The sequence below is a fragment of the Hyperolius riggenbachi genome, chromosome 8, assembly GCF_040937935.1.
Source record: "Hyperolius riggenbachi isolate aHypRig1 chromosome 8, aHypRig1.pri, whole genome shotgun sequence".
NCBI classification, from domain to species: Eukaryota; Metazoa; Chordata; class Amphibia; order Anura; family Hyperoliidae; genus Hyperolius; species Hyperolius riggenbachi.
The window spans coordinates 100149934-100169412 of record NC_090653.1 but is presented as its reverse complement, the minus strand read 5'-3'; the positions used below and the strand labels follow the sequence as shown (position 1 = coordinate 100169412).

General features: G+C 45.8%; 1 protein-coding gene across 3 annotated transcripts in view; it reads right to left on the bottom strand.

Moving 5' to 3' along the window:
- Positions 1-19479, bottom strand: part of LOC137528279 (interleukin-13 receptor subunit alpha-1-like) — a 108986-nt gene that overhangs the window by 42865 nt on the left and 46642 nt on the right. For all 3 annotated transcript variants that reach the window (XM_068249573.1, XM_068249570.1, XM_068249571.1), the window contains exon 4: positions 7091-7211. In XM_068249573.1, the coding sequence (XP_068105674.1) occupies positions 7091-7211 (121 nt within the window). The remainder of the gene's footprint in view (positions 1-7090; positions 7212-19479) is intronic.

Below are 19479 nucleotides of genomic sequence, written 5' to 3'. Positions count from 1 at the left end.
ACGCTAGGAAAGCATACCTATTGTATATTTGTGTGTATTACGTCTGCCTTCTTTGACTTCCCGACTATTCTGTCCTGTCCTTGTGAGGCACGCCACCGCTGCAATCGCATTGGCTGCCTCATTTCAGTCTGTCTTGTTATGGACGCTTGCTGTCACTTAAGCAGTGACTAGTTAAGCAAGCGTTCATTCTGTTACCTGTCCTGATCTTCTGAGTTCTGGTTTATGCGCTCAGCGCTACCTTGCGCTGAGCCGCTATAGTAAAAGGATTGTTTGTGGCTGTTCGGATCTACGCCTGCTCTGTGCGCCACATCTCCTGTTGGAGTCAGCCCTCTCCTCCACTAAACTGGGGATATCCTGGTTCCTTGTGCTAGCGTGTGTACCTCCTTCACGTCAGGTTATGCAGGTCGTGCTGACTGTGGAGAATATACCACCAAGCGTAACAGCAAGTCTGGCTCTCTGTCTTTCCGTGCTGAGCTAGTCAGTCCTGTTCCTGTTGCCTTGCGTGGATTGCGCTCGCTTCTGCGTAAAAGTAGCGAATCCTTCCTAGTCCTGCTCCAGTTCTTAGTTAGTGTTCCTTGCTTATGTCATATATCGGTTTATCGCCGATATATACATATGTCAGTAAGTTGTTTGTAGTTCATTGATAGCTGTAACCGTAATACGCTAGGAAAGCATACCTATTGTATATTTGTGTGTATTACGTCTGCCTTCTTTGACTTCCCGACTATTCTGTCCTGTCCTTGTGAGGCACGCCACCGCTGCAATCGCATTGGCTGCCTCATTCCAGTCTGTCTTGTTATGGACGCTTGCTGTCACTTAAGCAGTGACTAGTTAAGCAAGCGTTCATTCTGTTACCTGTCCTGATCTTCTGAGTTCTGGTTTATGCGCTCAGCGCTACCTTGCGCTGAGCCGCTATAGTAAAAGGATTGTTTGTGGCTGTTCGGATCTACGCCTGCTCTGTGCGCCACATCTCCTGTTGGAGTCAGCCCTCTCCTCCACTAAACTGGGGATATCCTGGTTCCTTGTGCTAGCGTGTGTACCTCCTTCACGTCAGGTTATGCAGGTCGTGCTGACTGTGGAGAATATACCACCAAGCGTAACAGCAAGTCTGGCTCTCTGTCTTTCTCTTAAGTCAGGGGTGTCAAACTCAAATGGACAAAGGGCCAAAATGTAAAACTTAGAGCAGGTCGAGGCCGACAAGTATATTTATCCCCCCCCCCCCACTTGTAATTATCGCCCCACACCCCACAATTTGCACCACACGTTATAGCCACGGTGCGACAAAAACAAAAAACAGCCTCAGTATAGGTAGGTAGCCGGGTATAGGTGACCCCTGTATAGGAAGCCAGGTATAGTTGCCCGCCCCCCTGTATAGGTAGCCAAGAATAGGTGCCTCCAGTATAGCTAGCTAGGCATAGGTGCCCCTAGTACAGGTAGCCAGGCATAGGAGCCAAGAATAGGTAGCCAGGCATAGCAGGTGCCCCAGTATAGGTAGCCAGGCATAGCAGGTGCTCCAGTATAGGTAGCCAGGCATAGCAGGTGCCCCAGTATAGGCAGCCAGGCATAGCAGGTGCTCCAGTATAAGTAGCCAGGCATAGCAGGTGCCCCAGTATAGGTAGCCAGGCATAGCAGGTGCCCCAGTTTAGATAGCCAGGCATAGCAGGTGCCCCATTTTAGGTAGCCAGGCATAGCAGGTGCTCCAGTATAGGTAGCCACAAATAGGTAGGTACCCCAGTACAGGTAGCCAGGCATAGCAGGTGCTCCAGTTTAGGTAGCCAGGCATAGCAGATGCTCCAGTATAGGTAGCCAGGCATAGCAGCTGCTCCAGTTTAGGTAGCCAGGCATAGCAGGTGCCCCAGTATAGGTAATCAAGCATAGCAGGTGCCCCAGTTTAGGTAGCCAGGCATAGCAGGTCCCCCAGTTTAGGTAGCCAAGCATAGCTGGTGCCCCAGTTTAAGTAGCCAGGCATAGCAGGTGCCCCAGTTTAGGTACCCAAGCATAGCTGGTGCCCCAGTTTATGTAGCCAAACATAGCAGGAGCCCCAGTTTAGGTAGCCAAGCATAGCTGGTGCCCCAGTTTATGTAGCCAAGCATAGCAGGTGCCCCAGTTTAGGTAGCCAAGCATAGCTGGCGCCCCAGTTTAAGTAGCCAGGCATAGCAGGTGCCCCAGTTTAGGTAGCCAAGCATAGCTAGTGCCCCAGTTTAAGTAGCCAGGCATAGCAGGTGCCCCAGTTTAGGTACCCAAGCATAGCTGGTGCCCCAGTTTATGTAGCCAAACATAGCAGGAGCCCTAGTTTAGGTAGCCAGGCATAGCAGGTGCCCCATTTTAGGTAGCCAGGCATAGCAGGTGCTCCAGTATAGGTAGCCAGAAATAGGTAGGTACCCCAGTACAGGTAGCCAGGCATAGCAGGTCCTCCAGTTTAGGTAGCCAGGCATAGCAGATGCTCCAGTATAGGTAGCCAGGCATAGCAGGTGCTCCAGTTTAGGTAGCCAGGCATAGCAGGTGACCCAGTATAGGTGATCAAGCATAGCAGGTGCCCCAGTTTAAGTAGCCAGGCAAAGCAGGTGCCCCAGTTTAGGTAGCCAAGCATAGCTGGTGCCCCAGTTTAAGTAGCCAGGCATAGCAGGTGCCCCAGTTTAGGTAGCCAAGCATAGCTGGTGCCCCAGTTTAAGTAGCCAGGCATAGCGGGTGCCCCAGTTTAAGTAGCCAAGCATAGCTGGTGTCCCAGTTTAAGTAGCCAGGCATAGCGGGTGCCCCAGTTTAGGTAGCCAAGCATAGCTGGTGTCCCAGTTTAAGTAGCCAGGCATAGCAGGTGCCCTAGTTGAAGTAGCCAAGCATAGCTGGTGCCCCGGTTTAAGTAGCCAGGCATAGCAGGTGCCCCAGTTTAAGTAGCCAGGCATAGCAGGTGCCCTAGTATAGGTACAACACAGGGGCGTAACTAGAAATCACTGGGCCCCCCTGCGAATATTTGGATGGGGCCCCCCCCCATAGGTGCCAAATAATCGTAATGGGGCAGCGTTTCACTGTAAATTAATTGTAAAGTGGGCAGCATTTTACCAGACAATCGTAATGTGGGCCAGAAAATCGTAATGTGGGCAGAGTTCACCAGAAAATCGTAATGTGGGCCAGAAAATCGTAATGTGGGCAGAGTTCACCAGAAAATCGTAATGTGGGCAGAGTTCACCAGAAAATCGTAATGTGGGCACCAGTCACCAGAAAATAGTAACGTGAGCAGCAGTCACCAGACAATCGTAATGTGGGCAGCGTTCACCAGAATATCGTAATGTGGGACAGAAAATCGTAATGTGGGCAGAGTTCACCAGAAAATTGTAACATGGACAGCATTCACCAGACAATCGTAACTTGGGCAGTGTTCACCAGAAAATCGTAGTGTGGGCCAGAAAATCGTAATGTGGGCAGAGTTCACCAGAAAATCGCAATGTGGGCAGCAGTCACCAGAAAATCGCCATGTGGGCAGCAGTCACCAGAAAATTGCAATGTGGGCATCAGTCACCAGAAAATCCTAATGTGGGCAGCAGTCACCAGAATATCGTAATGTGGGCAGCAGTCACCAGAATATCGTAATGTGGGCAGCAGTCACCAGAATATCGTAATGTGGGCAGCAGTCACCAGAAAATCCTAATGTGGGCAGCAGTCAGTCACCAGAATGTCGTAATGTGGGCAGCAGACACCAGAAAATCCTAATGTGGGCAGCAGTCACCAGAAAATCCTTATGTGGGCAGCAGTCACCAGAAAAATCGCAATGTGGGCAGCAGTCACCAGAAAAATCGCAATGTGGGCAGCAGTCACCAGAAAATCGCAATGTGGGCAGCAGTCACCAGAAAATCCTAATGTGGGCAGCATACACCAGAAAATCGTAATGTGGGCAGCAGACACCAGAAAATTGCAATGTGGGCAGCAGACACCTGAAAATCGCAATGTGGGCAGCAGACACCTGAAAATCGTAATGTGGGCAGCAGACACCTGAAAATCGTAATGTGGGCAGCAGACACCTGAAAATCGTAATGAGGGCAGCAGACACCTGAAAATCGCAATGTGGGCAGCAGTGACCAGAAAATCGTAATGTGGGCAGCAGACACCTGAAAATCACAATGTGGGCAGCAGACACCAGAAAATCGCAATGTGGGCAGCAGACACCAGAAAATCGCAATGTGGGCAGCAGACACCAGAAAATCATAATGTGGGCAGCAGACACCTGAAAATCACAATGTGGGCAGCAGTGACCAGAAAATCGCAATGTGGGCAGCAGACACCAGAAAATCGCAATGTGGGCAGCAGACACCAGAAAATCATAATGTGGGCAGCAGACACCTGAAAATCACAATGTGGGCAGCAGTGACCAGAAAATCGCAATGTGGGCAGCAGACACCAGAAAATCGCAATGTGGGCAGCAGACACCAGAAAATCATAATGTGGGCAGCAGACACCTGAAAATCACAATGTGGGCAGCAGTGACCAGAAAATCGTAATGTGGGCAGCAGACACCTGAAAATCACAATGTGGGCAGCAGTCACCAGAAAATCATAATGTGGGCAGCAGACACCTGAAAATCACAATGTGGGCAGCAGACACTAGAAAAAAAATGCACCTGTGAAAAAAAACCCAATTCACTTACCTGACAGAAGTCTTCTCCTCTCCCGGCATCTGGCTCGCAGCTCCCCGAGTCCTCCTGCAGCACATCTCCCGCGCTGACAGGCAGAGTGCAGGGCTACGGCAAGATGGCTGCCGAAGCCCTGTACTAGAGACACAAATAGTCTCCAGTGTAGGGCTTCTTCGGCGGCCATCTTGCCGTAGCCCTGCTCTGCCTGCCGGAGACTATGCAGGCTGCTGGAGCGGGGCTGCGGGGAATGAACTGGCGCAGCGTCTATTAGACGCTGCGGCCAGTTGAGCACCTTGCTGGGGGGTCCAGAGCAGCGCTCCCCCCACGCACAGTGAGCGGCCCCAGAGCAGCCCCGGGCGGCCGGGCCCCCCTGCGGCTGAGAGAGTCGCATCCCCGGTAGGTACGCCGGTGGTGACAGCCTTTCCTCCTCCGGGCCCCTGACTTGCTAGGGGCCCCCCTGCAACTGCAGGGGCTGCAGGGTCTATTCCTACGCCCCTGGTACAACAATAGTATTAAGCGCTCCGATCTACTGTTCAATTGTGTGTACCCTCGAATAGGGGAGCCTCATATGGTTAAACAATACTCCAAACAACCACAAACTACCATCAAGTCTTCATATCACACTATACTTTATTGGAATAGCAATACAAAACCCCCCAATATCCCCCATAAAACCGTGAGCCTACAGTGATTCCCAGCCTAAACATACACAGCCGGCTGTGTTAATCATGCTTCTCAATCATCCTGTGTCCACACACACCAATGTCTTTGTACTCCCGGGAGTGTCTCTCCTGTTAGCTCAGACTAATGGTATAAAGTGTGTCCATACAGGAATTCTTTGGTCCAGATTGCTTAGCTTCCAGTATAAGTCCTTATCTTGATAACCACAGCTCCAAGGAAATGCTTCACTTCTGCTGTATAATTAGTCAGGCAGTTCTTATGGTATTACAAGGTATTAGGCTGCGGGGGGAGTGGGTAACTAGCATGCGGTATAACTAGCGGTGCCCGGAGGGCTCTCACCACCTCCTAAGGACAGTCTTCCGCTGTTAGGTCCTCGTGATGACCAGGTACTTCTGCCGCCCGCTGTCTCCTCTCATACCCTCTCAAGCTGTGTTGCCGCTGGCGCTCCATGCCATCCAGTTCCAATCACGGAGAAGCCTGTGACGTCACCTGCGGCTCACTTCCGTTACCAGTATCGCCCGCCTCTCGGGCTTCGTCAGACGGTCATCTTTTATGGGGGATATTGGGGGGTTTTGTATTGCTATTCCAATAAAGTATAGTGTGATATGAAGACTTGATGGTAGTTTGTGGTTGTTTGGCCCTAGTATAGGTAATAGCAGGCACAGGTGCCCACTGTAGAAAGCCAGCCAGCCTGCACCCCCTTTTCACTTCCTCACCCCTCCTGGTTACAGAGATTGCATCCACACTCTCCGGCAAGGCGGCAGTTCTTCAGTCTGCACACCAGCGTGACCACCGCACTGAAGAATGACACAGAAGAGCGGTGTGTCCCTGCCTGCTGGCGCGCATATACAGGAACTTCCTGTATACACGCGCCAGCAGGCAGGGACACACACCACTCTCCTGTATTCAGTACGGGGGTCACACTGGTGTGCAGACTGCAGAACGGCCACCACCCACCATGCCAGAGAGTAAGGAGGCGAGGGTGACAATGGGAAAGGGGCCAAAGGAGGTGACCACAGATGTCGGGAGGCGGAGCAAGAGAGTAATAGAGCATAGCAACGCTCTATCACTCTTGCAAGAAGGTGGGGGGCCGGCTACCAATGAGGGTGGGAGGGGGCCGAGAAGAGCGGGCCCGTGAGCTTGGTTGGTGGCCAACTTTCAAAGCGCCGCGGGCCTCTAGTAATGTTAATTAAAAAAGCAGCAGCTGGCCACGTTTTCTGGCGCTGCAGGCCAAATTTGGCCCACGGGCAAGAGTTTGACACATGCGTCTTAAGCAGATTTATGGTTAAAAAAAAATAAAGACACTGAAAGATATGAAGGTCTTGTCACAAAATATTAAGCTTAGCAGAAAATAAATCTGACTAATGCTAAGTACACACCATACAATTTTCTGGCAGATTTTACTGCCAGATCGATTATTTCCAACATGTCCGATCTGAATTTTGATTGATTTTTCAGTCTTCTTTTAATCTTTTTTTTTTTTTTCATAAAACTTAAGGGAAATCGATTGAAAAAAATGAATGAAAAACAATTAAAAAAAAAAACGGAAAATTGAAAATTCAATCGAAATTCAGATTGGAGATGTTGAAAATAATCGATCTGGCAGGTAAATCTGCCAGAAAATTGTATGGTGTGTACCTAGCATTAGATTCAGCATTATTACACATGCTTAGCACATTCGTCACAATCATGGAGGCAAAATTACTGTTCATCAAAACTGTACATTTAGGTTATTACACTTATTAGAATAAATACATTAACCATAATCACAGATTACATCAGACCAACCAGTAAAGCAAGCTGTAGTTAACATTCGGTGTGGCATCTTGTCCTGGTTGCCACGTGCAGTTGACATAGTCAGAGTAGTGCCAAACACAGGTTAAGTTTCGTACTGAGGTGTTTGGATTGCCTGTAATACAAAACAACAAAAGTTTATTGAATAAACAGAAAGAATAAGTCATAAAAAAACCCTCAAGATTAGCACAAGGAAATCATAGTTAACGAGTAACTGTAGTAAAAATAATGAACTAATGAATTTGCTTTTTTTTTTCTCTTTTTTTTTACAATAGTCAATTATTAATTATTTAGCCCCTGTTGAGTCCTATTGGACAAAATGGCGAAAGGCGGAGCGTGTAGTTTGTATGCTTCTGGGAAAGTTCACGGGCAGGACGCCACAGTGTTTAAACTTACAGTGCCCCGGAGATCTAACGTGCTGTGCACCTTATCTTTATGGATCCTTGTGGATGCTTGCTGGAATAAACTTTTATCTGTGGAACTGTTCCTGGGTTATCCTTACTGGCTGGATGACAGCCAGGGCCGGATTTGTACTTTCCAGGGCACTAGGCCTGCTGTCACCAAGTGCCCCCCCCCCCCCCCCCCCTCAAAAAAAAAAATATCACAGAGGCGCTCACTTCTGCATCTAGACCCATTGAGTTATACTCCTGTTTGCCAGATGAAGCAGGACCACACCTGCGAAACGCGTTGCACTAAGTGGAGTTCAATAAACATTTTTGTATTGATATATTGTGACTCAATTGAGTTTTATATTTTTGAGGGAGGTAAGTCCACCTGAACATCCCCCTCTTTTAGACGGTTTTTAAACGTTTTTATTCTACTCTGGCGCCTCTATACACAAAGCCTAGCTGAAATGTAGCATCATGTTTTTTTAATGATGTGGGGACTTAAAAATCCCTCCTCAAAAAAAAATATCTCTCTCAGATGGGAAATCCGAGTTTGCTCGGATAGTGCTATTCGGATTTTAAAAAATATCCGAACTGCTATTCAAAGTTCGAATAGTGGAAAAAGTTCGGAATATCTGGGTAGTTCGGATACCCGAACATTGGATGAGCACCACTGCTCAGGTGTCCTTTAAAATGACAGTTTAGCAATGAAAGGGAAGAAAACAGCATTTTTATTCCTGCAGTTCTCATAGATGGTAGGAGCTTGAGGACCGAAAATGAGTCAGGAAAGAGTTAACTAAGGAAGAGAAGAGACCACTGCTAGCTAAGAAAAACAGTCATAAATTAGGATTAGATAAATTAATTAACAACTGCTGGGGTCAGTGTCAAAGCTGTAAAAGAATCTAGCAGAGCTCACTGATGTTTGTGAATGCCTGCATTAAAACTCAGCGGAACTTAGTTCTATCTACTTTGTAATGTAAATCTCTGGTATTTCTCACATCGATCTGTATGTCCTTCACACAGAGGAATGGATTATCAGTGACAGTTATGATTGATCCTGATTGTTTTAACACATCAGGAAGTGAGAGAGAGATGCAGTGATTGGGGAACTCTGGAATTCAGCTATTAGTGCAGAACAGGGCACTGGATGGCTGTGCTGCGGGACCAGAAGAGATGATTTACTTTGACATATGACCTCTTCTCTCTCCAAGTCATGCTGCCCTTCTTATCTTATCTAATTTATCGACCCTAGGCCGTAGCCTTTCTGGCCTTCCCAGAAATCCGGCCCTGATGACAGCCTAAGCGCTAGATCCCCTGGTGTATGAGGTGGCATCTATCTGGTGAGCCACTGTCTGATTGATTGAGGATTTTGATGTTATGGTCAACGTGTGCTGCTGACCTTTTATCAGTTACAGTATTACGCTATGGGAGCTTTGTGCTTTCTTTTCAGATATTGACCACTGTGGAGTACGCACTGGTATTTGTTATAGGCTGTATTTTATCCTGGAATCTTATCTACATGTGAACCCACTATCAGTTGCTGATACTGAACTTTTTATGCAGTTGGCGCAGTATATCTGAATGTCTGATTCATTATTCAGTGTTTGCCCATTGTAAGATATTTCCTCTACAAAAATGACTGAACCAATCTCAATCGCTCACTCCTAGGCAGGAGAGCTGGTGCCGGTGCACTCCTCCACGCAGGTACACCACCCCTGCCACACACTGTGATACTAGTATTTCTGGAAGAAGGAGGCACTCCACAGGCTTGAACTTGCGTTCAGTTTATTGCATGTCGTTACACTACATGTTTCGGGCTCCGCCCTTCATCAGGTGTAACCACCCACTTCCTCCACCTTCATTATATGCCCCTGACTCCTCCCATAAAGGGTGGGTCAGGTTCACCATTAATGTACAATTCACAGGTTCTATATATGCATACATATAAACACTAATGTGTAAACCCACCTATTTTACATACAGACAAGTAACTGTATGTAAAATAGAGTATACCTATGGAAGTAGTGAACTAACATGCCAAGAGCGTAGCCTTACATCAGATTATCCAGGGTAGACCCCTAGGGGTAGTGCCCTGTGCAAGTGACTCTGTATGATATATATATATTCTTGGATATATTTTTGTATTTATTTGTTTAATTTTTTAGTTAGGTTTGTTGTGAAATGTACACTGGGTTTACACATTAGTGTTTATATGTATGCATATATAGAACCTGTGAAGTAACAGGGGACATTGAATTGTACATTAATGGTGAACCTGACCCACCCTTTATGGGAGGAGTCAGGGGCATATAATGAAGGTGGAGGAAGTGGGTGGTTACACCTGATGAAGGGCGGAGCCCGAAACATGTAGTGTAACGACATGCAATAAACTGAACGCAAGTTCAAGCCTTTGGAGTGCCTCCTTCTTCCAGAAATACTAAGATATTTCCTCTCCCCGATTTACATTTTGGAATTCGCAGGTGGTGACATCTTTAGTCCTGCCAGGTGAACTCTGCAGAATGTTCATTTACTTACAGTTCTATGCACAGAGGGAGATACTGCTTGCTTGACAGTTGGCCACAACCATTATTTCCCACAATGCTATGAGGTTTACAGAGAGTAAATGGTCGTCACTGTGGGAGGGGTTTCAGTATCAGTCATACAGTTGTCCCTGATGATCTATTCGAGAAAAGGTAAAGTTTTGTCGTGGGAAAGGGGGTATCGGCTTCTGACTTGAAGTTCAATCCTGGGTTAAACTTCCTCTAAAACTACATCATATGTTTTAAATACTAACAGAAATAATTTATAGAAAATATATAGAATGCCTTTGAATTTCCAAACATTTCCCATAAATATCCACCTCTCTAGAGACCCACTAATCATATTTATTTCAGTTTCTCTTTCAATAATGACCCAAATACTGCTTTTCTCAAAAGCGAGCAACGTACAGTGAAGATCATGTGCTGTGCTTGTATAGTCTGGGAAATAGTTTTTAACTTGAGATGAGCTAAAATGCTCCATTTTGTTTTCTAGTGGGCTTCAGCAAAAAAAACAAAAAAACAAAAAAAACAATTTATTTATTTATTTTTTTACTTTGAATCACAATTACAAATATAGCAAGGCTTGTAAAAAGCCAAAAGGGAAAAACTGAGAGCCCAATGTAGTGTGTGTAATGACTAGGGATGCTCGGATACCCCCGATCATGGGTACAAGTGATCACGTTCACAACTCCACCCACTTCCAAATTGGTCATGATCGTGATCACGGATAGAAACTAAATATCGATTCGAATTCGGTTTCAAGTCGGATTACTGCATGGAATTCGGAATCACGATTCCCAAATGGCCTTTAATAATTACCAGTACTGGTAAGGAATATCTTATAATGAACTACGGGCTGGTTCACGTAGGTGTCTGCCTGGCTTTGCATTTGGGCTTTCAGCAGCTTTCAGTTGCGGTCAGCGTTTTTTCCCCCCATGGGGGACATTTGCTTTGGCGGTTAACCGCAACAGGACGCTACATGTAGCGTCCAGGGTCGACTCGAACGCCAGGGAAAATTGGGATCCGGACGCTGCGTTTGCATGAACGCCGGTAAAAGCCTGGTACAAGCACTCCCATTCACTTGAATGGGAGAGTTTAACGCCAAGTCCCGAATGCTGGCGGTAAACGTGGGGCAGACGTCCGTGTGAACCAGCCCTAATACTCACAAGTGTGGGTTGCTGCTAGGGCAACTTCTGTAAAGGCAAATGGCGAGAATAAACAAGTTTCTCTCTGTAGATGTGGAAGTAAGGGGTTAAGGATGGACAAAAATTGCAGAAAAAACAAAGGCACCAAGAAGAATAAAATACACAAAAATCATCAGTTTCAAAATGGGAGGTTGTGGTGGACTTACCTCCCAATCAAAGATACAAATTGTCTGATTCAGGTAAACAGAAGCTTTTCATTTTTAACCTGATCTTAGTCTATTTTATTCTTCTTGGCTTCCTCTGTTTTTCAAATAACTACAAATATATCCGAAAATGGCTATTTAGCCGCACAATGAAATGGACCCGCCGGTTTATCCTAGTGTATCTTCCATACCATTATGATCTACATTACAAATCGGCTGGATGACAGCCAGGGCCGGATTTGTACTTTCCAGTGCACTAGGCCTGCTGTCACCAAGTGCCCCCCCCCCCCAAAAAAAAATATCTTTTTTCCAACACCCTGACTAGCGATCAATGGTTTGAATCGGCTCATTTCAGTTGTGCTGCTCTGCCCCCCATTCAACAAATAATTCCTGTAATTTGCGCTCCTGCCCAAATGTGCACAGCAGCCGATAGTGTTCTGGGCATGCATACTTGAGAAATGACGCTGATGTATGACCGGTACTTGTCAAGAATGCATAACACTGTATCGGCCATGGGCAGGAGCGAGAAATTACAGGGAGAGACTGCTTCTTTGTTCCCTGTGCGACTGGCTGCAGTCAGAGCCACAAACAGGTGGCAGGGCAGCGCAATAGAGAGAAGCTAATCCAAAACAGAGAACAGGTAAGTAGCAAACATCCTGTCAAGACCAACTTTGGATGTTCTGTTGTAATTATAGTGGACCTGAACTCAGAACTTCCTCTCTGCTCTAAAAGATCTATATATATAATAGACTAAGTGCCTCAACCTTCAAACAAGAAGAAGAAGTACTTTGCATGAGAAAATTTATGCGTGCTCAAACACCAAGTTTAAGGCCTCTTTTCCACGGACTGTTGAGCTGTGTGCTCAGCAAGCAGTTACCAGGCAGCAGTGAGCAGATACCAGGCAGCAGCAAGCAGTTACCAGGCAGCAGCAAGCAGTTACCAGGCAGCAGCAAGCAGTTACCAGGCAGCAACAAGCAGTTACCAGGCAGCAACAAGCAGTTACCAGGCAGCAGTGAGCAGATACCAGGCAGCAGCAAGCAGTTACCAGGCAGCAGCAAGCAGTTACCAGGCAGCAGTGAGCAGTTACCAGGCAGCAGTGAGCAGTTGTGAGAGTTTGAGAGCCATTTCACTGCCTATTCACAGTCCAAGGAAAAGAGGCCTTACCCTAGCAAGTCTGACATTGCAAATCTGGCCTAATTGGCTATTCATGAGGCAATGCTCATGCAAATGCATGCACAAACCAATACCACAAAGCAGTCACCCTGCTACATGCTACATTAGCACTATCCGGCTTAGTGCACACCAGAGCGGTTCAGCAGCGTTTTGCGATCCACTTGCGGCTGCGGATACGCTTGGGTAATGTATTTCAATGGGCTGGTGCACACCAGAGCGGGAGGCGGTTTGCTAAAACGCATACTTCCGAGGTGAGGCATTTTTTGGATTGCGGAGGCGTTTCTGCCTCCAATGTAAAGTATAGGAAAAACGCGAACCGCTCTGAAAAATGGCAGTTCAGAGCGGTTTTGCAGGCGTTTTTGTTACAGAAGCTGTTCAGTAACAGCTTTACTGTAACAATATATGAAATCTACTACACCAAAAACGCTTTACAAAACCGCAAAATGCTAGGTGAAATGCTACAGAAAAATAAGAAAAAGCGTTTCAAAATCTGCTAGCATTTTGCGGATCTGCTAGCAGTTTTTGGTGTGCTCCAGGCCTCCAGGAGCGCCACGGGGAGGATTCCCAATGCCCCTTTTTTATACAACTGGGGGGACCGCAGGGTCCCAGGCTCTCTCACTGCCTGGAAACCACAGCGGCACCCCGGAGGGGGAGGCTGGGTGGCGTGGACGACCCCCCCCAAGTGTGGCCAGCGCCGGGGAGAGCCGTCTGCACCCACTTCCCAATATTAAAAACAGGCACTTACCTTAACGTCCATTGCGTTCTGCTACATGCGCATTAATTTGGGGGCACCACATGAGAAAGGAGAGAAGCATGGGTCACCCCGAGCTTTAGAGCTCAGGGCTGGCTCACATACAGCACTCCAGAGGGGGGGGGGAGGACAGGCGCACTCACTCCAGGGTTCACACCACCGGAGCAAGCCATCCACCACCTGCCTCCAAAGGATACAAACTGCACAAAATGCTTTCCATGAGAAAATTAATGCGCATGTAGCAGAACCCAATGGACGTTAAGGTAAGTGGCTGTTTTTAATATTAGGAGGTGGGTGCGGACGGCTCTCCCCAGCGCTGGCCACGCTTGGGGGGGGGGGGGGCGGCTGCGCCACCCAGCCTCCCACTCCGGGGTGCCGCTGTGGTTCCCAGGCAGCGAGAGAGCACTTTGCAGTATTGGTTTTTTGACCCTGCATAGTTTGGCATGCGAAAGCAAATGCATATTTGCATGAGCATTGCCTCATGAATAGCCAATTAGGCCGGATTTGCAAAGCCAGACTTGCTATGGTTAAATTTGGTGTTTGAGCACGCATACATTTTCTCATGGAAAGCCTACTTCTTCTTGCTTCAAGGTTGAGGCACGCACTCTATTAGATAGATAGATGCGGCGTATGCTACGACGCGGGACGCGGGTTGGCTAGTATGCAATAACCTTTAAATAAAAACATTTCTTTGTTACAGCTAATACAAATCCTGCAATAAATCTGCAGTGTGTCTACTTCCTGCTTTTATGGAAGCAAATATATGTTTAACATCCTGTGCTTTCAAATGAGCTTAGATGTTATGGCAGTCAGGTGACACAGTGTAGAGATCAAATTACAACTTGTGACACAGAGGAGGGGGAATTAGACAGGCTCTCGAAATACATACATGGTACATTTCTCTGTTTTCCTTCTGTCCTGTGCAAGAGTTCAGCTCCACTTTAAAGCATCTGAATGACATTTATTTATATTTGCTGAAAAATATATGCATCTCTTTTGAAAGTTGAATATACATGGTGTGCTCTAACATATTGACAGTATACGGGAACAAAGTCTGAAGAAGGCTTATTAGCAGAACGCTTACTCTTTTTCTTTTAAGCCAATAAATGGTATCATCCTGATTCAAAACTCTCTACTTTCGCTGATGGCTAAGATGGTACAATGCTCTACTACTACATGAAAGTAGAAGAATACCAAACCATACACACTAACTAGCATAGAGGTAGTAACAGTTCAGGTGCAGTGCTGCTCGGATACCCCTTTTCAAAATCCGGATTGAATTCGGATCCAGATACCTAGATATCCGATCCGAATCGGATATCTGAGTTTGAAATTTTGGAACCTGAATCCGAATCGGATATCCGAACCCAGTATGCCAGATATCCGCCCGGATTCGGATATCCGGGTAGAAAAAAAAGTGGGTTTTAAATTGCCTTTAAAACGTTTTTTAGGGTAAATGAGGCATGTAGCATCATGTTTTTTTAATGATGTGGGGGCTTAAAATCCCTCCTCAAAACAAAAATATCTCTCTCAGATGGGAAATCCGAGTTTGCTCGGATAGTGCTATTCGGATTTTAAAAAATATCCGAACTGCTATTCAAAGTTCGGATAGTGGAAAAAGTTCGGATTATCTGGGTAATTCGGATACCCGAACATTGGATGAGCACCACTGCTCAGGTGTCCTTTAAAATGACAGTTTAGCAATGAAAGGGAAGAAAACAGCATTTTTATTCCTGCAGTTCTCATAGATGGTAGGAGCTTGAGGACCGAAAATGAGTCAGGAAAGAGTTAACTAAGGAAGAGAAGAGACCACTGCTAGCTAAGAAAAACAGTCATAAATTAGGATTAGATAAATTAACAACTGCTGGGGTCAGTGTCAAAGCTGTAAAAGAAACTAGCAGAGCTCACTGATGTTTGTGAACGCCTGCATTAAAACTCAGCTGAACTTAGTTCTATCTGCTTTGTAATGTAAATCTCTGGTATTTCTCACATCGATCTGTATGTCCTTCACACAGAGGAATGGATTATCAGTGACAGTTATGATTGATCCTGATTGTTTTAACACATCAGGAAGCGAGAGAGAGATGCAGTGATTGGGGAACTCTGGAATTCAGCTATTAGTGCAGAACAGGGCACTGGATGGCTGTGCTGCGGGACCAGAAGAGATGATTTACTTAGACATATGACCTCTTTCTCTCTCCAAGTCATGCTGCCCTTCTTATCTTATCTAATTTTATTGACCTTAGGCCGTGGCCTTTCTGGCCTTCCCAGAAATCAGGCCCTGATGATAGCCTAAGCACTAGATCCCCCTGGTGTATGAGGTGGCATCTATCTGGTGAGCCCCTGTCTGATTGATTGAGGATTTTGATGTTATGGTCAACGTGTGCTGCTGACCTTTTATCAGTTACAGTATTACGCTATGGGAGCTTTGTGCTTTCTTTTCAGATATTGACCACTGTGGAGTACGCACTGGTATTTGTTATAGGCTGTATTTTATCCTGGAATCTTATCTACGTGTGAACCCACTATCTGTTGCTGATACTGAACTTTTTATGCAGTTGGCGCAGTATATCTGATTGTCTGATTCATTATTCAGTGTTTGCCCATTGTAAAATATTTCCTCTCCCCGATTTACATTTTGGAATTCGCAGGTGGTGACATCTTTAGTCCTGCCAGGTGAACTCTGCAGAATGTTCATTTACTTACAGTTCTATGCACAGAGGGAGATACTGATTGCTTGACAGTTGGTCACAACCATTATTTACCACAATGCTATGAGGTTTACAGAGAGTAAACTGTCAGGGCCATGGTCGTCACTGTGGGAGAGGTTTCACCACAATATCAGTCATACAGTTGTCCCTGATGATCTATTCGAGAAAAGGTAAAGTTTTGTCGTGGGAAAGGGGGTATCGGCTTCTGACTTGAAGTTCAATCCTGGGTTAAACTTCCTCTAAAACTACATCATATGTTTTAAATACTAACAGAAATAATTTATAGAAAATATATAGAATGCCTTTGAATTTCCAAACATTTCCCATAAATATCCACCTCTCTAGAGACCCACTAATCATATTTATTTCAGTTTCTCTTTCAATAATGACCCAAATACCGCTTTTCTCAAAAGCGAGCAACGTACAGTGAAGATCATGTGCTGTGCGTGTATAGTCTGGGAAATAGTTTTTAACTTGAGATGAGCTAAAATGCTCCATTTTGTTTTCTAGTGGGCTTCAGCAAAAAAAAATAAAAAATAAAAAAAAAACCAACTATTTATTTATTGTTTTACTTTTTGAATCACAATTACAAATATAGCAAGGCTTGTAAAAAGCCAAAAGGGAAAAACTGAGAGCCCAATGTAGTGTGTGTAATGACTAGGGATGCTCGGATACCCCCGAACATGGGTACAAGTGATCACGTTCACAACTCCACCCACTTCCAAATTGGTCATGATCGTGATCACGGATAGAAACTAAATATCGATTCGAATTCGGTTTCAAGTCGGATTACTGCATGGAATTCGGAATCACGATTCCCAAATGGCCTTTAATAATTACCAGTACTGGTAAGGAATATCTTATAATGAACTACGGGCTGGTTCACGTAGGTGTCTGCCTGGCTTTGCATTTGGGCTTTCAGCAGCTTTCAGTTGCGGTCAGCGTTTTTCCCCCCCATGGGGGACATTAGCTTTGGCGGTTAACCGCAACAGGACGCTACATGTAGCGTCCAGGGTCGACTCGAACGCCAGGGAAAATTGGGATCCGAACGCCGCGTTTGCATGAACGCTGGTAAAAGCCTGGTACAAGCACTCCCATTCACTTGAATGGGAGCGTTTAACGCCAAGTCCCGAATGCTGGCGGTAAACGTGGGGAAGACGTCCGTGTGAACCAGCCCTAATACTCACAAGTGTGGGTTGCTGCTAGGGCAACTTCTGTAAAGGCAAATGGCGAGAATAAACAAGTTTCTCTCTGTAGATGTGGAAGTAAGGGGTTAAGGATGGACAAAAATTGCAGAAAAAACAAAGGCACCAAGAAGAATAAAATACACAAAAATCATCAGTTTCAAAATGGGAGGTTGTGGTGGACTTACCTCCCAATCAAAGATACAAATTGTCTGATTCAGGTAAACAGAAGCTTTTCATTTTTAAACTGATCTTAGTCTATTTTATTCTTCTTGGCTTCCTCTGTTTTTCAAATAACTACAAATATATCCGAAAACGGCTATTTAGCCGCACAATGAAATGGACGCGCCGGTTCATCCTAGTGTATCTTCCATACCGTTATGATCCACATTAGAAATCGGCGCCGTATCGTTTTTGCTATGGCGCCGTATCGGTTTTGATAACGGCGCGGCCAATATTCTCGTACCGGATATCGCGCACTGTATCAGACACTTGCCACTTCCCGGTGGATGCGAGGTGACCCGGCCGGGGTTGCACTGGGGATGGGCGGACGGCAGAGCAGCAACCCGGCCTTGGATGGTCGGACACTGGCGTACTCAGGTTCGGACATCCCCTCCAGCACGGGCCGGGGAGCCATCAGGGGCCCAGCTGGGGTAAATGCCTCCTCCTCCCCGCTGAGCAGGTACCTCCAGGCAGGGGCAGCTGGCCCCGGGGTGTCGGAGCACACGCCGCCTGCTCTCAGCTCCCGGAGCCGCTCTGTAGGAGGGATTCGCAGCCAGGCCCTGAATATCCCGGGAGCAGCTCGGGACTCTGGCAGCAGCACACCCGAAGAGGGAGGCAGAGAGCGCCCACTGGGGGGAGGCGGTGGCTGTAGACTGCTCATTGGATCGCTCCCCTCTCACCTCTCCCCGCACCTCTTTGGAGGTGAGTACTGGAATGTCACGTTACGGTTAGCGTAAGAAAATATGGAAGAAATGGACGCGTGTGTTGCCGCAAAGCTCATGTCTAACGGCAACCTTCAATGTTTCATAGCCGGTTGATAGCCGTATATTAAAAAGTAAAATATACGGTTATCAACCGGCTATGAAACATTGAAGTTTGCCGTTAGACATGAGCTTTGCGGCAACACACGCGTCCATTTCTAACCGTGGCTAATATTCTCGTACCGAATATATCAGGGTAAGCTTCTTCTTACTAAACAATGGAGAAAATAACCTGTTTTGATTGTAAAGCAAAAATAATCACACAGTGTGATGGTAGTAAACTGATTAATGCAGTAAAGAAAAATCTATAAATCAAAAGTATCGAAAAAAAATGATGTTAAAAGAGTACCAAAAGACATTAGTCAGACAATGGGCATGCATATCCCTAAAAAAATATAAATAGTTAAAAATATCTTGATTAAGGCACAGCTAAGACTTAGTGAGTGCACTCAAACCACCCACATTGAGTTGAGTTCAGCTAGTGCTAATTCTATCTTGATTATTAACAGTCCGTTTGATAGTTTGCTGCATTTCGAGGATCAGAGCCAGCTTCTTTGGACAGTCTACAAACTACTGGAAGTTTCCAAAATAACACAATACTGAGCCAAATACTTGATTCCAAAACATTCCAAAATAGGAGAAATATAAATCATAAATAAATGATTCACCAAAGGGACTAGGACAGCATGTCCAGTGATAGCATGTCTGCAAGTGTTGCAGTCTGTGAACTCAGGTGGAAGTGGCAATAAAACGGAATACATCCCTTTATAGTATAATGAACTTTGTTTGCCATAAAAGGTATTGGCTGAGTCAGTTGTCACAAAGGCACCTAAAGCATACTTAAAGCATAAATAATTGGATACTTAACTCAGCAGTGCAATAGTCCAGAGGCTTACCTTAAAAACAAATTGCCTCACTCTTCTATGTCCTATGGCACAGCAGCTAGTGTTGTTGAATGCCTGGTGATACTTATGTTTCTGCTGTTGCAGTTGTGTCTTGTGTGCATAAATTCACAATTGTGCCCATATGCAAGTCACTTTTTTTCACCTGAGTTTTCTCCTAGGAGATCATTTTTCAACATCTTTTTAAAATCGATTTTCAGCATTTTGTAATTGAAAAAGTACTAAAAAGTAGGTGGAAAAGTACTATCAAAATAATTTTGAGTATTTTCTTGCCTGCTGGTGGCTCAATAGGCATTTTATTGACAAGCTTAAAAATATCACCTACTGTAGATGAAAACTCAGGAGAAAAAGTTAATTGCATATGGCCCCTGAAATCATCAAAAAATTAACCGAGCATAGCAAAGG